Source organism: Pogona vitticeps, chromosome 7 (assembly GCF_051106095.1).
Source record: "Pogona vitticeps strain Pit_001003342236 chromosome 7, PviZW2.1, whole genome shotgun sequence".
Taxonomy (NCBI): Eukaryota; Metazoa; Chordata; class Lepidosauria; order Squamata; family Agamidae; genus Pogona; species Pogona vitticeps.
Genome location: NC_135789.1, coordinates 29,135,280 through 29,157,022, shown reverse-complemented (window position 1 = coordinate 29,157,022; position 21,743 = coordinate 29,135,280). Strand labels below are relative to the sequence as shown.

The following is a 21,743-nucleotide window of genomic DNA, read 5'->3' as shown; positions in this document are numbered from 1 at the left end:
GAAATGTAAACATGCCCCTCTCCTCTCCCTCACCAAGGCAGAGATTCAGACTGCCAAACATTACACTGGACATCAGAAACACAAAGCGGGGGGGGGGGGGGGGGAGAGAAGTACCTTCGGCATGTAGGACAGCCACAAGAGGACAGTGTAGACACCTTCAAAGTCATCACACACGGTGCTGTGGGTGACCCCGTTGTTGTGCATGATCTGGATCCCACCCAGCTGGTTATTAGAGGTATACACCTCTCTTCCGAGCACCTGTGAGTAGAGGGAATGAAAGGAAAAAACAATACCTCTTTACAGTTAAAGATGATTTCAACTCACTCTTTATAAGCACCTAACAGTATTTAGTTATTTTAAATGTTTTAGCAGTATCTTTTCCCAGCAGCGAACTCCCTCTCCCCGCACCCCACCTCTGCTCTCCTAAATAAGTTGAATTTGGGTCTTAGGCTGACAAACTACGAGAAAGGTTGGGATTCACAACAACTCTGTGAGGCAGCTTATATGTTACTGGCCCAAGAAAAGCTGCACGACTCAATGGAGGGATTAGGATTTGGGCTTTACCAGTTCTCATCCAACACTTGAACCCACTACACCGCTTACTGATTCCCCATGAAGGATTGCTTCCATGAACAAAGGAGTGAGTTTCACACAGAAGCAGGCGGTCCCTAAATAAAAGGTAGCCTTCCAAGAATTAGCGGTTCTTCACAAAAGCAACCCTTCTTTGTTAATGTTCTCAAACATTTGCCATTAATTATCCATCTCTGGGCCCTGAATTCAGAATTGGAAAAAGCACATGAGGGGGAATGATCCAGAGCAAACACACACAGACATAAATGATGTACAAAAGGTCAGAAAAATTTAATGAGTGCAGAATCTGAGTTGTTGTTATGCCAAGTTTTTAATCTATCTTTGTTAAAGATTTCCTTTACCGGCACCTAGAAACTGAGTTTTTATGTCTACATTTCCATGTCTTCATTTACTTTACATTATTATTATTGTTATTGTTATTGTTATTGTTATTGTTATTGTTGTTATTGTTGTTATTGTTGTTATTATTATTATTATTATTATTATTATTATTATTATTATTATTATTATTATTATTATTATTATTATTATTATTATTATTATTATTTTAAGTCATGGGATAGAAGCAAACGGTTTAGGCAGGCCACATGGCCTGGCACATACTCCAGTCCAACTTTACTTCCCCTCGGGGCTAAACTGGCAGAAACAAACAAACAAACAGAATCAGAGTGAATGCAACACAAGCCAAAATGCTGTCGGGGTGGCAAATTCTGCGTTTTGCCAAGCCCCGTTGCAGAATTGCAGAATCTACACCATGGCCCGCGGAAAGAATAGACGCTCTACAGAAACACGCTTGCAAAGCAAAAAGAGGTTTTGAAAAGAACACGGCTCCCCGTGACCTTGTCCCGGCAAAGAAGAAGAAAAAAGAGGGGAGGCGAATTTCATGCCAGGCGAGCAGGTACAAAAAACCCCCCGGTGTTTCTTCCGAAGGAGTTCATAAGAAGGAGCCTCTGACCACCGGCCTCTCAATTCTCTTGCGCGCGGCTCCCCTTCTTGCTAATCTCAGCCCAAACGCCGCCCGGCTCGCTTCTCATTCCCCCGCTGTCTCTTCCTATTTGCCCTCTCCCTGACTGATACACTGATCTCTCGGTCACTCGGCTTTCTGCTCCGCTGGGTCCATATTACTAATAACACCTCTGCCACGGCCAGTTTACCTCATGAAGGCAGGAGCACATCATTACAAAATAAACTCATAACTTTGACATTCGAGCAAATACACGCCATTTGTTATTTTTATGGCTTGAGTCTTTTCAACAGGCAGAGAGGACATTATGTACCTGTTTCATTTAGATCTTGCAGGGGGGAAGAAGAAGAAGAAGAAGAAGAAGAAGAAGAAGAAGGGGGGAAAAAAACCACAACGCCCAAACCCAAGCAAAAAGAAAACAACACACGGACCCCTGCCCCTCAACACAAAACACAAAACACACACCAAGAGATGCCACTTGCTTAAATGCCCTTACGCCCTTTTTCCTCATGGACTAGTTCGGCCCCTCTAGCAGCGAGAGCTGGGACCGCCAAAATGCAAATGATGATGATGATGATGGTGCCTTTGTCTCCTGTCAGTGGCGTTCCCCCCAGGCCTGGAAGGTGAGGGTGGGTGGCGGCCCGCAAAAGCCCAGGGACCCCTTGCACACTGTCCACAGGCCTTTGTCTTGCCAATCCCCCTGCATTTCCTGAGAGAAAGGAGAGGGGAATTAACCTGAAAGGCCCCTGACAGCTCTCTGCGTGTGCCACGTGTGGACCTCCTATCGGGCATCTCCGAGCTGAATCAGGTGAGCCCGTATCCGCCAGCTGGCTCTCAAATGCTGCTTTGCATCCACGCTGCCTCTTGCTGTCAAAACCCAGCGATGAGTAAATACGGCACCCGGCTCGGCGTCAGGCGGCCATTTCATTTACCCTGACGCTTGCAAAAATGGGCCCTGCTTTCGCTCCCAGCAAAATGATGTGCTTGGGGGGCAGAGAAGAGAGAGAAAGGGGCTGCCTATTTATCTTTATCTCTAAAACAGGATTTAAAGGGCAAGCGTAGATGGTATATATTAGACCACTTTCATTGCTTGTCAGGGGCAGTAAACCTGAGCCGTCCACACTGTCTCCAGATAAGTGGTGGTGGCAGCCGCTTCGGTTTGCCTCCAGCAGCCCTGGAATTTGTTGGTAGATTTAGCTCTGTTTTTCCCCTGTTCCATACTGTCCTCCCCCCCCCCCAATGCCACTAGGTAAGAGATATAAATTAGGTGTTTATATGTGTGAGAGAAAGAGAGAGAATGTGTGTTGTTTTAAGCTTTTCTGCAAGTGACTAGGGCTCTTTAAAAGGAAAGGCTCTGTATCTATAGCTGGTTAATTATTTTAATTAATTACACAAAACTTTCATTTAAAAAAAGAATAAACATATAATGAGAACATCGCAAAATTCTTCTAAGCAGAAAGACCATCTTGGCCTGGCAGCTAAGGATCAGCAGCTAAAAGTGTGATCAAATGTTTTTCTTCCGTAGAGTGTCAATTCCATAATTTTGAGTGCCACTCTGTCCTGCATCACCATCATCCTGCATGATCACGTAACACCGTTCAAAAAGCTTTGTAGGAGAATCTTGGCCAATGATTAGACTTCATCTTGGAGCAGAGGCAGAAGTCTGCCAACGACAACCTAATTTGCATTGGTATGTCACTCTGAACCAGAGCTCAGAAACAATCTACTAAAAATCAAATTGTTACCCCCAATTTGTTAAGCTTCTTAGGAATGATTTTAAAAACTGTTGTTGGAATCATTAAATGATGACGACGTTAACCGTTCCCCTGAAGTTTCATGTTTCACAATTTGACCATTGTTAGTAATTCCATTTATTTTTAATTTAATGATTAACAGTTTGATTTACTAATTAATATAATCAATCAATTGGTAATTTTCATTACGTTGATGGATTACTTTTCAGTTCAATGCTAATCGCAACATATGACTAACCTCTGCTTTGAACATCCTACACTATTTTTCATACTTCCTCTTCATAGCCCTATGATGGTAAGACTAGAGTTTTAGACCAGTGGTTCTTAACCTTTGTTACTCGGATGCTTTTGAACTGCAACTCCCAGAAACCCCAGTCAGGACAGCTGGTGGTGAAGGCTTCTGGGAGTTGCAGTCCAAAACTCCTGAGTAACCCAAGGTTAAGAACCAGTGTTTTAGACTGAGAGGCAATGGGCCACCGAATGGACCTCCACTGAACCTGGGGCAGGGATGAAACAAAAAGCAGAGGTTTCAACCTCTGAACCCCACACCTTGAGTTATGCAAGGACAGTCCATATTCCTCCAGGCTGAGGAAGAAGGAAGGAAATCCTAGTGGCTCTCAGCAGTCCTGAGAAGCCAGGTCCAGAGGGCTTTTCCTCTCCCCTAACTCTCCTTCAGCACCCACTTCAGAATATTATAAGGTTAAGAACCTGTGTGTCTGTGTTTTCTTATTTTCCTTTTCCCTCCGCAACCCTCTTTCCTTTTGTATCATGTGTTTTCAGATTACTGAACGGAGGTAAGGGACTATGCTGCCTTCCAAAAAATGTTATATGCAGACTGTTCTTCAGACTGTCCACGAAACTATAAATGCCATAAATAAGTTGTAATGCATCAAGTCAGTGTGTTTAATTTACTTACCTGAGTAATGCACTCAACTTTTAGTTTTTAAATAGACTGGCACAGCACAAAAAAAGGGAGAAAGGAAGGACATACAGGCGTACCTCGGTTTACGAATTTAATGCATTCTCCGGGACGTTATGTAATGCGAAAAAATCGTAAACCGAAACGCGGTTTGCCATAGGAATGGGGGGTGGCGCTATAAACCTCCAGGCACAATACATCCTGGGGAAACTTGCTTCGTACTGTAAAAATAAAAACCCATAAACCGAGGCATTATTTTCAATGGATTTCCATTCGTAAACTGAAAATTACATTAACCGAGGTGTTTGTAAACCGGGGCACTACTGTATACACTTATAGAAGTTGGGAATAGGGTCAGGGTGCTGAAACCCATTATAATGGGGAACCACAGATACTTTTTCACCGTATAGTATCATCACAGTTCTCAGTCTGAGCGCATTGCCACAGATGACTAGCACCAACAGCGTTTCTTAACTTACTGGTTTCCAGCTGTGCACAGGAGACAAAACCAACTTCTTCTAATTCACTGCCACCCTAACCCCACCTCACCCGAAAGAAATGCCTGCCTGGCCCTCAGCTGGAAGTCCTCAACTCTGCCCTATTCTGAGCTTGCTTGTCTTATATCTCTTTCCAATTTTGCCCCTTCCAATCAGCAAAAGTGTGAACGACGCCCAGGACGTCCAGATTTTCTACATACCTGTTTGCCTTCCTGGAAATAGAAAGACAATGAACAATAACCACTAAAGATGCATTGCCTTTTCATGACACCGCAGATCTTCTGCCTAAGGTAGCTACCTCGTTGTGTCTAATGGAAGGGCCAGCTCTACTCACAAGTCCTATGGTCTGCTAAAGGCTTAACAAAGCATACTCAAGGGTAAGTGGCACAAAGAGGCAGTTTTTGCCCCAGTGCTCCATCTGGCTGTGAGGTTCATGCCAGGTCATAGGCACACACTACCTCCTTTTCTGGCTCCTGTCCCCACCTTTGTCCAGTTCAATGTACTTGCCTGCTCCCTACACCTCAAAAGAAAGAAAGAAAGGGGGGGAACACACACACACACACACAAATCCCCTTAAATGAGGAATCGATGTCAACAGAAAGAAAGAGTTAAAGATCCAGTCCAATTATCTACAGCTGAGCCTCAAAACAGCTTCAAACAGATTTCAGCTTCATTGATCAGCACTTCTGCCTTGCCCATTAAAAGTTATTAGATAGTGGGATGATGACACCTGGAAAATAAAGGCAGTTCCTGGCTGTTTAAAAAAGCCCCTTGTGCCTAGAAACAAGGGAACAACTGCACTTCTGGAAGGGTGTGCTTCTTTGCAACAGGGATGAGAACAGCTCAACAGGATCAAAGTACTATTGGAGCCTGGATCAAGCTTGGGGTAAGCATCCTATCGGCCCTCCAAATGCTCATCTAACTCACTGGCTATGGTGGCTTAGGCAGAACCCTTTCTGGAGGGGCACAGGCTGCTCTCCCACCATCCAGTGTGTCCTGCCTTCAGCAGTAAACAGCAGAGAGCTTGCAGAGCCTCTAGAGATTGGCACAAATGCTGGTTCAGCGGTTTGTGCCAGTTCCTTTATCAGCGGAAGAAGCATTTCGTGCTTCAAAGCCCTGCCTCCTCCAGGTGCTGTCTCTGAAGGGCGGCTGCCAGAGGAGGCACAGTTTTGAAGCGCCAATAGATAGATGAGGTTTGAACCCATGTCTACATTGTCACTACTAGCATTCCCCATGGAGCCTCCTTGACAAGGGCTGGACTCAATGACCTATAGGGTCCCTTCCAGCTCTGCAGTGCTAAGTTGATGATGATCTAAGTAACTCTGTTGACCTCCCAGACCACTCTGCCCACAAAGCCTTGTTTTCTGCGGTCAATGCCCTTCTCGTCAGATGCCTGTTAAAAGTTTGGCTTTGCTCTCACAAGAGAAACAGGAGATTGCGAGAGGGAGAAGGTAGAGGTTCCTATGAAGACCTGTGTTCTTTGATTGTGATACGTCAAGTGTACTCAAGAACTGTGATTAATTAATCTTAATTAACTTAATTAACTGTGATGAATTCACCTCCATTGGAAACAAGCCAGATCACAACCCACAGGCCTCAAGTGTGCTAAAATTCTGAAGGAATCCCAGCAGTCTGGATGAAGTAACCTCTGCTTGCTCAAGCCGTGCTGATTTCAGTTGGGCTAAACCTGTTCTTCTAGTACATTCAAACTTCAATTGAATGAATTCGTGAAAGCCTTCGCGAACACATTCAAACTTTGATCACGTATTCCACCAGTTTCAGTAAGGGCAAAAGTCAGGCTAAATGACCTGCAGCTTCCTCGACACAACCACGCATGTTCTAACCCCTTTGCAAAACAAACAAGTAAACAAACAATCTAGTTACCTTCAGAACAATCTTGTGGTGTGCCCTTTTTTTTTTTAACAATTTGGTGATCCGCTCTATAGGTTTCACTCTTGTTACTGTGATTTGACTTAATGCTTTCAATGCATCTGCACACTGCCAAAAAGCAGTTCAGATTTGGCATCTTCCCAAAACTTGTACAAAAAAATCAGTAAAATATTTCTGCAATCGCTTTGTTTTCAGTGGTTGTTATAATTTTTGCTATGTAATAGTCCCTTTTTAGTTTTGTTTTCCTGCTGTATCTACAGATATTTTTCTGGTTCATTTTGATGTCTTAAACATTGTAAAACTGCAATCTTTTCTTATCCTGGCATGTGAACTTAACACTGTTTTACCCAATTTAATGTTTCTTTATATTTTTCTCACTCACGCAGGACTTCTCTTTTAAAGGAAGCTTTCTTGCCTTGTAAAGCTTCCTAGATTCTGCTCATTAACCATGCTGGCATACTTTCGGGCTTGTTTATATTTTACAGATTAGAAAAGGCTCATTTTATTCAAGCATTTACTGCAGTGATTTTTTAAAATATACATACACACACACACACACACACACACACACACACACACACACACGTGTGTGTGTTTTAAAAATCACTGCAGTAAGTGCTAGTATTACGATCACACGCCGTTACCAGAGTGCTGATTGCAATACTGATCACTCCCTGGTGTGTAGCAGAGTAAAACTGCGAGCAAAGAGATTGTATCACATGAAAAAGGAAAGAAGACCACGTACTGACATCAGCAAGACTCGCGATCAAAGAAAAGTGAAGGAATTTGCCCAAGCGCTTGAGGAAACCTTTCCAGGCCTGGCTGATGCAAATGCACCTGAATGATGGGAACATTTCAAGAACACTGTTTATAACACCGCCTTGTCCACATTTGGCAAGAAGACCAAAAAGATGTCAGACTGGTTCGAAGCCCATTCAGAGGAGTTGATGCCAGCCATCGAGGATAAGAGGAGAGCTCTAGCAGCATACAAAGCGTGTCCTAGTGAGTATAACTTGCAGGCTCTTTGACTGGTTCGAAGCCCATTCAGAGGAGTTGATGCCAGCCATCGAGGATAAGAGGAGAGCTCTGTGTGTGTGTGTGTTTAGTCGTTTAGTCGTGTCCGACTCTTCGTGACCCCATGGACCAGAGCATGCCAGGCCCTCCTGTCTTCTACTGCCTCCCGGAGTTGTGTCAGGTTCATGTTGGTTGCTTCGCAGACACTGTCCAGCCATCTCATCCTCGGTCGTCCCCTTCTCCTCTTGCCATCACACCTTCCTAACATCAAGGTTTTTTCCAAGGACTCTTTTCTTCTCATGAGATGGCCAAAGTACTGGAGCCTCAGCTTCAGGATCTGTCCTTCAAGTGAGCATTCAGGGTTGATTTCCTTTAGAACTGATAGGTTTGTTCTCCTTGCAGTCCAGGGGATTCTCAAGAGCCTCCTCCAGCACCACAATTCAAAGGCATCAATTCTTCGGCGGTCTGCTTTCTTTATGGTCCAGCTCTCACTTCCATACATCACGACAGGAAAAACCATAGCTTTGACTATTCGGACTTTTGTTGGCAAGGTGATGTCTCTGCTTTTCAAGATGCTGTCAAGATTTGTCATCGCTTTCCTCCCAAGAAGAAGGCGCCTTTTAATTTCAGGGCTGCTGTCTCCATCTGCAGTGATCATGGAGCCCAGGAAGATAAAATTTGACACTGCCTCCATATCTTCCCCTTCTATTTCCCAGGAGGTGATGGGACCAGTGGCCATGATCTTAGTTTTTTTGATGTTGAGTTTCAGACCGTTTTTTGCACTCTCCTCTTTCACTCTCATTACAAGGTTCTTTAATTCCTCCTCACTTTCTGCCATCAGAGTGGTATCATCTGCATATCGGAGGTTGTTGATATTTCTTCCGGCAATCTTAATTCCGGCTTGGGTTTCTTCCAGTCCAGCCTTCCGCATGATGTATTCTGCATATAAGTTAAATAAGCTGGGGGACAATATACAGCCTTGCCGGACTCCTTTCCCAATTTTGAACCACTCAGTTGTTCCATGACCAGTTCTAACTGTTGCTTCCTGTCCCACATATAGGTTTCTCAGGAGACAGATAAAGTGGTCAGGCACTCCCATTTCTTTAAGAACTTGCCATAGTTTGCTGTGGTCCACACAGTCAAAGGCTTTCGCATAGTCAATGAAGCAGAAGTAGATATTTTTCTGGAACTCTCTGGCTTTCTCCATAATCCAGCGCAAGTTAGCAATTTGGTCTCGAGTTCCTCTGCCTCTTCGGAATCCAGCTTGTACTTCTGGGAGTTCTCGGTCCACATACTGCTGAAGCCTACCTTGCAGGATTTTGAGCATAACCTTGCTAGCGTGCGAAATGAGTGCAATTGTACGGTAGTTGGAGCATTCTTTGGCACTGCCTTTCTTTGGGATTGGGATGTAGACTGATCTTTTCCAATCCTCTGGCCACTGTTGAGTTTTCCAAACTTGCTGGCATATTGAATGTAGCACCTTAACAGCATCATCTTTCAAGATTTTAAATAGTTCAACTGGAATGTCATCACCTCCACTGGCCTTGTTGTTAGCCAGGCTTTCTAAGGCCCACTTGACTTCACTCTCCAGGATGTCTGGCTCAAGGTCAGCAACTACATTGTCTGGGTTGTCCGGGATATCCAAATCTTTCTGATATAATTCCTCTGTGTATTCTTGCCACCTCTTCTTGACGTCTTCTGCTTCTGTTAGGTCCCTCCCATTTTTGTCTTTTATCATGTTCATCTTTGCGCAAAATGTTCCTCTAATATGTCCAATTTTCCTGAACAGATCTCTGGTCTTTCCTTTTCTGTTATCTTCCTCTATTTCTTTGCATTGTTCATTTAAGAAGGCCCTCTTGTCTCTCCTTGCTATTCTTTGGAAGTCTGAATTCAAGTTTCTGTAACTTTCCCTATCTCCCTTGCATTTTGCTTCCCTTCTCCTCTCTGCTATTTCTAAGGCCTCGTTGGACAGCCACTTTGCTTTCTTGCATTTCCTTTTCTTTGGGATGGTTTTCGTTGCTGCCTCCTGGACAATGTTACGAGCCTCTATCCAAAGTTCTTCAGGCACTCTGTCCACCAAATCTAGTTCCTTAAATCTGTTCTTTACTTCCACTGTGTATTCATAAGGGATTTGGTTTAGATTATACCTGAGTGGCCCAGTGGTTTTTCCTAATCTCTTCAGTCTAAGCTTGAATTTTGCTATGAGAAGCTGATGATCAGAACCGCAGTCAGCTCCAGGTCTTGTTTTTGCTGACTGTATAGAGCTTCTCCATCTTTGGCTGCAGAGAATATAATCAATCTGATTTCGATATTGCCCATCTGGTGATTTCCATGTATAGAGTCGCCTCTTGTGTTGTTGGAAAAGAGTGTTTGTGATGACCAGCTTATTCTCTTGACAAAACTCTATTAGCCTTTGTCCTGCTTCGTTCTGAACTCCAAGGCCAAACTTCCCTGTTGTTCCTTTTATCTCTTGGCTCCCTACTTTAGCATTCCAGTCCCCTAGAATGAGAAGAACATCTTTCTTTGGTGTCAGTTCTAGAAGGTGTTGTAAATCTTCATAAAATTGTTCAATTTCAGTCTCCTCAGCAATGCTGGTTGGTGCATAAACTTGGATTATTGTGATGTTGAATGGTCTGCCTTGGATTCGTATTGACATCATTCTATCATTTTTGAGATTGTATCCCATTACAGCTTTTCCCACTCTTTTGTTGACTATGAGGGCTACTCCATTCCTTCTACGGGATTCTTGCCCACAATAGTAGATATGATAATCATCTGAGCTGAATTCGCCCATTCCTGTCCATTTTAGTTCACTGATGCCCAGGATGTCGATGTTTATTCTTGCCATCTCCTGTTTGACCACCTCCAGCTTCCCAATGTTCATAGATCTTACATTCCAGGTTCCTATGCAGTATTTTTCTTTGCAGCATTGGATTTTCCTTTCACTTCCAGGCACGTCCACAGCTGAGCGTCCTTTCGGCTTTGGCCCAACCACTTCATTAGCTCTGGAGCTACTTGTACTTGTCCTCCGCTCTTCCTCAGTAGCATGTTGGACGCCTTCCGACCTGAGGGGCCCATCTTCCAGCGTCATATCTTTTAGCCTTTTGTTTCTGATCATGGGGCGTTCTTGGCAAAGATACTGGAGTGGCTTGCCATTTCCTACTCCAGGTGGATTGCATTTAGTCGGAACTCTCCACTATGTCCTGTCCGTCTTGGGTGTCCCTGCACGGCATAGCCCATAGTTTCTCTGAGTTACTCAAGCCCCTTCGCCACGACAAGGCAGCAATCCATGAAGAAGAGCTCTAGCAGCATACAAAGCCTGTCCTAGTGAGTATAACTTGCAGGCTCTTTGACTTGCTCGTAGCAAAGTCCAACAGGCTGCCAGGAGATGTTCCAACGATTATTGGCTTCAGCTCTGCTCTCAGATACAGATAGCCGTGGACACAGGTAACATCAAGGGAATGTATGATGGGATCAAGCAGGCTTTAGGTCCAATACAGAAGAAATCTGCTCCCTTGAAGTCTGCTACAGGCTTGATCATCCAGGACCGAACATAGCAGATGGAACGCTGGGTGCAGCACTACTCTGAGCTATATTCCAGAGAGAATGTAGTAAACAAAGAAGCACTGAATAACATTGAGTGCCTGCCTGTCTTGGAAGAGTTGGACAGCGAACCAACTTTAGCAGAAATAAAAGTTGCCTTGGATTCCCTCGCCTCTGGCAAGGCACTTGGGAAGGATAACATCCCTGCTGAAGTGCTGTAAAGAGATCATCACCACTGAGCTGTATGAAATCTTCTGTCTTTGCTGGAGGGAAGGTGGAATACCACAGGATATGAAGGATGCAGACATCGTCACATTGTATAAGAACAAAGGAGATGGGGCAAATGCAATAACTACTATGGCATCTCTCTTCTTAGCATTGTAGGGAAGCTGCTTGCCTGTGTTGTGCTGAAGAGACTCCAGGTGCTTGCAGACAGAGTTTATCCAGAATTGCAGTATGGATTTCGAGCTAACAGATCCACCACTGACATGGTATTCTCCCTCAGATAGTTGCAGGAGAAATTTAGGGAACAACAACAGCCACTCTTTGTGGCCTTCATAGATCTTACAAAGGCCTTTGATTTGGTTAACAGGGCCGGCCTTTTTAAAATACTTCCCAAGACTGGATGTTCACCTTGACTCCTTAACATCACCAGGTCCTTCCATGAGGGAATAAAAGGCACTGTAGTTTTTGATGGCTCAACATCAGATCCCTTTGACAACCGAAGCAGAGTGAAACAGGGCTGTGTCCCCATGCTGACCCTGTTTGGGATCTTTTTTGCGGTCATGCTGAAGCACGCCTTTGGAATTGTGACAGAAAGTGTCTATCTCTGGACTAGATCCGATGGAAAGCTCTTTAATCTCTCTAGATTGAGAGCAAAGACCAAAGTCCAGCTTAAATGCACGTGGGACTTCCTCTTTGCCGATGATGCAGCTGTTGTTGCCCACTCTGCTGAGGACCTCCAACAACTCATGAATCACTTTAGCAAGGCCTGCCAAGACTTTGGACTAACAATCAGCCTGAAGAAAACACAAGTCATGGGACAGGGCATGGACTCACCTCCCTCTATTACCATCTCCACCTAAGAATTGGAGGTTGTTCATGACCTTGTGTACCTTGGCTCAACAATCTTTGACACTCTCTCCCTAGATTTCAAGCTGGATAAATGCATTGGCAAAGCAGCTACCACATTCTCTAGATACACACAGAGAGAGTATGGCTTAATAAGAAGCTGACGGCATATACCAAGGTCCAGGTCTATAGAACCTGTGTCCTGAGCTGCAGTGAGTCCTGGAAGTTGTCTCTTCTCAAATGGAATACAACTCTGCAGAACCAACTGGCTGATATTCTGCTTACGTCTGCATTGATTCGGGGAGCGCCCAAGCCTCCTCAACAGTGTGACAACCCATTTCATCTCAGATCCTGAACCAGTGGCTTAGGGCCAAAAGGCAACTTGTCTCTAGTTGCAGGATATCCTACCACCAATATAAACAAATAAATAAATGCTCACCACGGTGGTCAATCCCACCTTTCCACCCAAAAAGACGGCATCGTTGCCATTTTATAATCAAGGAATTGACACAAGCTATTTCTGCACTTCATAATTTACGAGTATTTGGTTGGGGGGGGACCCTTTCTGACTTGGGAATGTACGGGCTCAGCTTAATGCATGGAGATTATTAAAGTCACTGTTCTACCTCTGCTATCAGCTCTGCTGATCTTTTTTTTAGAAGGTGTGGAGCACTAAATGCACAAAGATATCCCCGTCACCCCCACATTAAAACCCCAGGCGCCCGGTAAACGGAATTATATAGCTGTCATCTCCTTCCCCCAAAGTTTTAAGACTACAATGGGCTCATTTTCCCCCCTTGTCCTCCACTCTCTCTACGAAGCTCCCTGATCGGAGAGGGCTCCTTTGTATTGATTTAAAGTCATGGAAATAAATAAAACTGCTTCGCTGCTGTGGTTCACCAGAAATTCATGGTACGCTATTGCGTGATATATTTGAAGAGCCGTTCGCAAACTCTCTTTTTCCCTCTAGTGAGTGATTGTGGGGAGGGAGAGGCGGGAGGAGGCGCTGTGAAAACCTTGCCAGTGACTGGAGACGCCCACGGACTGCAAATGCAAAAGAAATCAGCCCCTCCAAACGAAGGACCCATGAGCGCTTCTTGTTCAGGCCCACCTGCTTGACGTGGTTCTCCTCTTGTACCAGAGCAACGACTGGGCTGTCTCCCTCCGAGCAGCACCCATGGGCCCTTTCCCCCTTCGCTACTCCTTTTTAGCACTTTGGTTATTAAGAACAACAGAAATATTTCCCAAAGTCATTCTACTATTTTAAATACCCCAAACAATAACAACAATAACAACAACAACAACAATAATAAAGATTACAGATAATAAATATTCCTATTTCTAATTTTTTCCCTTAAACATACCAATTTTATTTATTCATTCATTCGCTCGCTCGCTCGTTTGTTTGTTTGTACTCCACCTTTCTCCTCAAAAAGGAACCAAGGTGGGCTTATATCCTTAAAAGACAATATTCAAAAGCTTTTTTAAAAAGGAAGTATACAAATACTTTAAAAAGAATTAAACAAATATCATATTTCAAATGGTAAATAAAATCGATACTAAAAGGCATTTAAATCGTCACATTTCTAAACAACCTCTCACAATAACATTGATTAGCACAATATTAACTAATTCATACCCTGATTTTCTGTTTAAAGGTGGTTCAAAGAATCTTGCACCTATTTTGAAAAACAAGATCTGATGACCAAAATTAGTAATTATGGGCAAATAAGAGGTGAGACAGAAATTCATTCTCCAATGGAGAGAGAGAGAGAGAGAGAGAGAGAGAGAGAGAGAGAGAGACTCTCCCCGCCCACAAATACCCAAATAGAGTTATAGATCAACTCGATAGAGCACTGCCAGCTGGGGAGGGGCGGGGGGCAAAATAAAACTTCACAACGGCCCTATCAATTAGACCCGACAAAGAGATCAGGGGCAGAGAACTGACAGTTTGTCAAAGGTCTTCCTGCAAACTAGCTTTCCCTAACCTGGCACACTTCACTTATGCTGTACTCCACCGCTTATCCTTCCGAGCCAACGCTGCTCAACGGCCTGAGAACCTCTGGCAGGCAAAACCAATGCAAACCCTCTGCGGGCAGGTTGGTCTCCCCTCCAGGGAACGTTTGCTTGGAATGAAAAGCCGGAACAAAATCTGAGACTTCGCAAGGGCCATCAGTCCCTCTCTGCAGGATAGGACTACCCTTAATGAAGTTGCTTTACAACCGCTCTCGTATCACGGTGGCAGCGCCTGATGGCGGTATAGCAGAGACCCCCCCCCATCTTCCACCCAGGCGGCACAACACAGCACAGGAAACAAGGCCCCCAGACCTCCGGTTGCCAGGGTTCCCCATTCAAAACCTTGGCTCTCTTTCGGTGATGTAAAAAGAGGCATGTCAAAGTGTCCCTTCTGGGTCAATACTGCATATTAAAACTGGAAGATAAAAGAAAAAGCCCTTCGACTTCACCAACACAGAAAGGAGGAATTTTGTCCCTCTTCTATTGCTGGACCCTGGCGCATCCTCAAGATGGTGTCAGAGGTAACATCAGAGTTTGGAAGTGCTTGAACTACAGTTCCCCAAATCCCCTGGCCAGCATTTCTAAGAGTTACAGTTGAAAAAAAGGGAACATTTCCACACTCTGGCTCAGTGTATCCTTGGCTTTTCCCGTCAGCAATTCCCACGTTTATATTGTTTCAATTCCTCATTTCTTGCTCTGGATGCACCCGCCGTCACTTTCAGCTGGGTCTCTACCACCCTCGCTGCGACCTATTGGCTGCTTCGTCTCGAAACACTTCTCACACTTCCCTCTGTTCTCCCCACAAACAACCCCTCTCGCCTTCTCTGCAAAAGGTGGCATAGCATCACAAGAGGCCAGGAGACCCGGTCTTCCTGGATAAAATCCTGAACTGTGGGACATTCGCTATGCCTGTCCACCTCCGTGAAACATTTCCCCAACCAGTCACAGAGCTGTTGGCCCCGGATCCCATTCAGTGTAACACCAAGGCTGGGCCCGGTCTCATCCAAGTTTCGCCATCAATTTGCTTCTCCAAGGTCCACCCAGACCATTTCCCCAGCTTTGAACTGGGGATCCCATCTCATCCTCTCCCTGAAACAGAAAGCAGGGGTCTTTGGTGGGTCTGAGGGCCATGTGGATGCCCCCAAAAATGCATCCATGTCTGGTCTTCAAAAAAAAAGGGGGTTATTTGGGGGTGTTAAACATGGCGGAGGGGTCCTGCAACCTATTTAAAGGCGAAACCTTGCTCCTGAAGCCTTCCAGTAATGGCAATTGACCTTTTTTTCCTGGATAAAAATATTATTTTTTTAAAAAAGGATGATGGCGTGTGATGGGGAGGACAGGCTGCAAAAACAGCCTCCAGAGCCACAGGCTTCGCCCATTGCGACTCTAGAAACAAAAGAGCAGGATAACCTTGGCAAAAAGCTCCCGTGCCCAGCGAGAACGTTTCGATGCCGGCGGAGTGCCGCTTTCCTTTTGACATTCCGTTGCCCCCTTCCTTTCCAATTAGCATTCTCAAAGGCACCATACCCGTCCGTATCCCTCCTAATAGTCATGCTGTGCCAATCCAGAAAGATTCATATCATGCATTAATAATTATAATGCTCCTTTGAATGGTGGGGATGGCACTCGCTCTTCCAACTCCCCTACAATGGCTCCCACATTATTACTTTGATCTCCTTTGCCATGACAAGAGGCATCTGTGGCAGATCCGGAACCCCATTAGATATGGACTTGGCAAAAAAGAGAGAGAGAGAAGAACCACAGCTTTGAAGGTAGAGGCTCTCAGGGGCCCCTCGCAAGAAGCCTAAGGACCCAAATATAGGAATCTTCGAAGGGGAACATGCAGCGGGGGTCCGTAAAATACCATCCTACGTCTGTCTTCCGAAGCTGTAACCAACAGGGGCAAAGCCCTTCAGAAAAATAACAAGCCACATACTCATTTTTTACAGAGTTTTAAAATTGGACTACAATTGCCACATTGCTTGGATCTAAGGTTGGTTCCTCACCTCACCTGACTCACACTGACTTACCCGTGTTTCTCCCTCTCTACCTCATGTAGCCAGGGGTACACAGTGGGTGGCCCTCCAGTTGTTGCCAGACTGCAGCCCTCTCTGCAGCATAGCTCTAAAGCGAGTGCTGGTGAGAGACGCAGCCACGCAAAATCTGGAACACTAAGCCGTTGGCTGTCCCTACTTTAGGACCATAAACAGCACCCAGGAATATCTGACTCTACCGAGGGGAGAAAAGGCAGCTAGGTTGACAAAGACTCATCTTCAGGGCAGGGTCTTAAAGAATCCTTGGAGTTCCCAACTTTGGATCTCCAGATGTTCTTGGACTACAACTCCCAGAAATCCTGGCCAGCACAGCGAGTGGTGAAGGCTTCTGGGAGTTGTAGTCCAAGAACATTTGGGGAGGCCGCTCCTTCCACAGGGCCCCCTGTCACATCCTTGTAGGGCATGGGAACAGCTTGAATGAGAGGCAGCCACCAAACCATGGCGGAGAAATGTTGGCAAGAATTCTGAAAAGTGCCTTTCTGCTTCTACGTAGAAGTTAAAAGGAGGAGGAAGCAGCACCCCCAGGCCTTCCTGATGTTAATATATTTGAGGGGCCAGCGAAGGGGTCTCAACTGCTCATGGTGCACCTCCCTCTGGAGACCAAGACCCAAGACCATCCACACTGTTGCATTCCAAATCACTATGTATGGATGTCAAAGCTGGACAACAAAGAAAGCTGGGGGGGGGGAATGATTTGTTTGAAATATGGTGCTGGAGGAGAGCTTTGCAGATCCCCTGGACTGTCACAAAGACGAACAAGAGGGTCCTGGATCAAATCAAATCAAGGCAAAAATGAAGAAACAGAGGCTGTCCTACTTTGGGCATATGATGGGATGACAATATTATCAGGAAAAGACAGTAACGCTGGGAAAGGTGGAAGGCAGCAGGAAAAGAGGAAGACCAAATCTGAGACGGAATGACTCTCTAAAAGAAGTCACCGCCTTCAGTTCACAGGGCTGTTGAGGACAAGACATTCTGAAAATCATTCATAGCATCGCTGTAAGTTAGAGGCAACTTGACGGTATGCAACAAGAACAATAAACCGCTAATTGAACAAGACGAACCATTCTAACTGAATTAAACGTAAAAGAACAATATAGCGGTGCCTCGCAAGACGATGTTAATTTGTTCCATGAAAATCTCTGTCTTGCGAAAACATTGTCTTGCGAAATGCGGTTCCCCATTGGAATGCATTGAAATCTATTTAATGTGTTCCAATGGGGGGGGGAAATTATCGTCTTGTGAAAATTGCCCATAGGAAAACTGTTTTGCGAAGCTGTCAAAATCGCTGTCTTGCAAAAACCCGTCCCGAAGCGTGGACCCAGCTGTCAAATTCGTCGTCTTGCGAAAAACCATCCCAGAAAAAAAAAAGTCTTGCGAAGCACGGACCAAAACATCATCTAGCAAAAATCGCCCATAGGGAAAACCGTTTTGTGAAGTGCTAGAGCGATCACAAAAATCCATCGTCTTGCGAATTAACCGTTTTGCGAGGTAATCGTCTAGCGAGGCACCACTGTAAAAGCATATTACAAAGAAAAGCAAAGGACTCAAATAGTAACAAATCCTGTCTATTTATTTATATACAAGCACAAGCAGATTCGAGCCTATGTATGTCCATGTGTGCTCAGACACACGTGGCATCCACAAATAGTGGTATATGTATGACTCTCTCTACAGATGTGTGCATGAACTGTGACACACATATATACAGATAAATACTGCGCAACTTGTTTTGAATAAAAAGTGAACAAACTCGAATCTACATGTTTCTCAATGCCAACAGCCCAAGGGTACATCACTGGATCTTTTCAAAACAGCAAAGTGCATGAGTGTGTTTGTGAGGGAGACTCGCAGCGGGGGGGGGGGGGGAGCGCTGTCAGAAGAATTTGGACAGAAAGTTGATTTAAGCAACAATCTAAAAATCCTCTGCATCAGCAAAAGTTTCCATTAAAATTTTAGACAAATGATCTCTGTGTCCTTCTCCCCGCTTCTCCTATTCAGCGCCCTCCCACCCCCCCCCATACGCACACACAATTCTGCCTGGGGGCTCCATGCTATTTCTATGCAAATAACAACCTCGTGGTTTATATCTTATTATATCCACCAGAGCTGCAGTGACGCGACCCGAGACGTGTGCGAGAGAGGTAGGCAGAGAAGAGAGAGAGAGAGAGAGAGATGGAAGGAAGGAAGGAGGGAGAGAGAGAGAGAGGATAGAGTAGATGCTCAGTGAAGTGTGAAAAAATATTGTCAGGAGTGAGCAGCAAGAACACACACACACACACCAGGATATTGCCAGGATAACGTGTTTATTTCAAAATCCCCCCCCCCCCGTTTCTCCAACGGGTACACCATCATCTTTTAAAATTCATTGGGCATCGGGCGATCATGCGCCATCCATCTGGCCATCACTGTGCCATTTGCATTTCATGCCTCCTGGCTTTTGATGTGCTGATACTTTGATGCAGTTGGGAGAGAGATGTGCATTATCATTATTTCAATTTTCCAGGAGTAGGGGGAGGGGCAGGGAAAGAAAAAACAGAGGGGGGAGGAGGAGGAGGAGGAGGAGGAGGAGGGTCCATGGGCCCGGTGCCGCGCACCCACAGGAGAGAGGGAGAGCATGAAAGAGGCGGAAAGGCTCGCAGGGCAAGGGAAGAGAAGCCGCTAGGCTCGTCTGTGTGGCCCCGGTGATGCGCAGCATTGGGAGCAAAGGCTGGTAGTGGGGAGAGAGAGGTCAAGAGATGCAACACCAGAGCATCCAGGTACCACCCGTGGCTCAACCATGTTGTTGCTGTTGTTGTTTCAACTTATATACGGCCCCCACCTCATAGTGCTTAGAGCACTCTCTGGGGGGGGGGGTTACAACATAATTAAGCGAGGAACACTTTGCCACCCAGCGAGTTGGGCACTCGTTTTACCGACTTTAGAGGGAGGGAAGGCTATGTCAGCCTTGAGAGGGCTAACTGAGCCCGTCGGGATCAAACTCAGGTTGTGAGCAGAGGCTTGACTGCAATACTGCAATTTAAGCACTGCACCACAGAGCTCTGTCGTTCTTACATGGGTTTTCAATTACAGGCGGGAGAATTAAAGCTCCATCAGCTGTTCTGTTCCTATGAAAGAGGCAGATGAATGGAGAGGAGTGGATAAGGTCTGTGGGAAGTGCAAGGGATTAGGGGAGAAGTAGTCTCTCTGCCCATAAGGCAACTTCTGTACAGGGTCTCTTTCAAGAAACGGCCAGTCCCTTAATCCCATGCCAATCCTATGCCAATTAGACACTCTAACCCATTTCCTCTTTCATCCTTTTCATCCATAATGGCTGATGGGAGCCTTCATTTCCCACCGATGAGTAACTGAAAACTCCAACAAGGACTTCTTTGCTAAAGCCCCCAAAATTCAGCCAGGTTCTTCTAAGCAAACCAGCAGAACCGAAGCAGATATTATTAGGCTTCACGGCACTTACCACTCTGTCATAAGACAGAGGAGAACAGGCAGAGAGAGAGCGTGTTCACAATGTGCCTCCACTGTTCTGGAGATTTGATACTAGAAGGGTTTCTCCCCTCTGCCTAATGGTAGGGTTGGCCCCGTCTAATCCAAAGGTCTTTATTCTAGTTGGCCATTGGTCTTTCTCACCATCTGGATACTTGAGCCGGAGACACCAGGGATTAAACAGACCTTGGGCTACTATATCCCTCTGATCACACAGGCACAAATGAATGTGGGATTCTGCCATTGACTGAGCTGGGCATGGGGTCCCCAGGCCTTGTACAGCTGACTCTTGACCATTGCCAGCATCCAGAGTGTCAAGGGAGGCGTCTCTTCCCATTGACCGACTGGGATGGCACAAACAGCAAGACCCGGGCACGTCTCCTTGGAAAACACGGTAGAGAACCTCTTTCAGCCGAAGGGTTAGCATCAATCTCAGACAATTTCCTTGGGAGCCCCATGCCATGTGTGAGCAGGGCAAAAGGTTGAAATCAAACCGTGTTAAACTCTGACTGCCAGTTATGAAGCCTAAGCAGAGGTGTTTAGCCTTTTAGAATGAAGGAAAACCCCCAAACAATTGTTAGCAAGACAGCCTCCAGTGACAAAACAGTGATGGAGACAAGGCCAGCCCGGGAACCCCAGGGGAGCAGGATTTCCCCTTGAGCTTCAGCCACTCTTGCTATACACTGTGTATGTGTGTTGTACAATAGACACGTAGGTGGTTTGACACCAAGAATGACTCTATGGCCATTCCCCAGATAAGCTGCTGTGATGCTTCTACTTGTTCTGAGACCGTGAATGGGATGTGCGTTCCGTCGGACGACTACCAAGGGCTGCTCGTCATGACAGCTGTACAGCACCTCCAGCAGGGGAAACATAAAGCTGCTGAAGTGTAGTGCTTCACAGAGTCAGACAGGGGCTTTAGAAACCTGGGGTTCAGCCATGGAAGTCGCCAGGTGACCTGGGGCCAGGCCCTCTCCCTCAGCCTGACCTACCCCACAGACATGCCGGATGAAAAGCAGAAAGGAGATGTCAGGAACCTTCTGCCTCTGTAGACCAGGTGCTGGGGGGGGGGGGCGGACCTGAGCAGATGGGCCCCAGTTGCACTTTTGCCCTGTTTCCCTTTGGCCGTGCAGTGTTCGAGAGGACTCTGGCCTGGTCCAATATGGCCCTTCTCCGGTTCTCGAGAGCTCTGCGGGAACAGGCCGACACACCGCTGGGCCCAGGTTACCCCCTGTGGTAACGGCGGCGTTTGTAAGACCTGAAGCCTCCTGCTTTGCTGCAAATCTCCAGGATTAGGTGGCGGCCCCAAGAAAGGAAATCAAAGTGAAATCTCTCTTCCCCACTGCCCGTCTCTGCCACCTGCTCTCTCTCTCTCCCCCCCCCCCTTTTGCTGTCCGTAATTCAAGGGCAAATTGTTTCTCTCTTCTGCGCACAGGAAGCAGGCTCTCAAGCATAAATCTCCAACAGCTGCTGCCTGGGTGGTGGGTTGATTTAAGAGCTTTGGCCTTTGGCTCTTCCTCCCAACCCTGTTTAAAGCCTAAAGTGGGACGGGTGTGGGGTTGGGGCAATTTTGTCCCCAGGGAACAATCCATTTAGGGGCCTAGCGGACAGGCCCCAAATAAGCTGGCTCCTGGTCACCCCCACCTTCGCCGCCACCGCCACTGTTCCTTGTTCAAAGAAGGGATGTTGTTCCAGAAAAACAAGGGTTGGGGAATTTTCAAGAACTTGCTACCAGGATGTGCTGTCCAGTCGCTGTTGATTTATGGTGACCCTATGCATGAGTAATCTCTAGAAGGTCCTCTCATCAAAAGCCCAGCTGATCTCTTGCACACTCAAGCCTGTGGATTCCATTAGGGAGTCACTCCATCTTGTATTTAGTCTTCCTCTCTTCCTGCTGCCTTCTACCTTTCCCAGCATTGTTATCTTTTCCAGGGAATCCTGTCTTCT

General features: G+C 46.0%; 1 protein-coding gene across 8 annotated transcripts in view; it reads right to left on the bottom strand.

Moving 5' to 3' along the window:
- Positions 1 to 21,743, bottom strand: part of ACACA (acetyl-CoA carboxylase alpha) — a 179,953-nt gene that overhangs the window by 33,081 nt on the left and 125,129 nt on the right. For all 8 annotated transcript variants that reach the window (XM_072978512.2, XM_020786841.3, XM_020786845.3 and 5 more), the window contains one exon: positions 115 to 258. In XM_072978512.2, the coding sequence (XP_072834613.2) occupies positions 115 to 258 (144 nt within the window). The remainder of the gene's footprint in view (positions 1 to 114; positions 259 to 21,743) is intronic.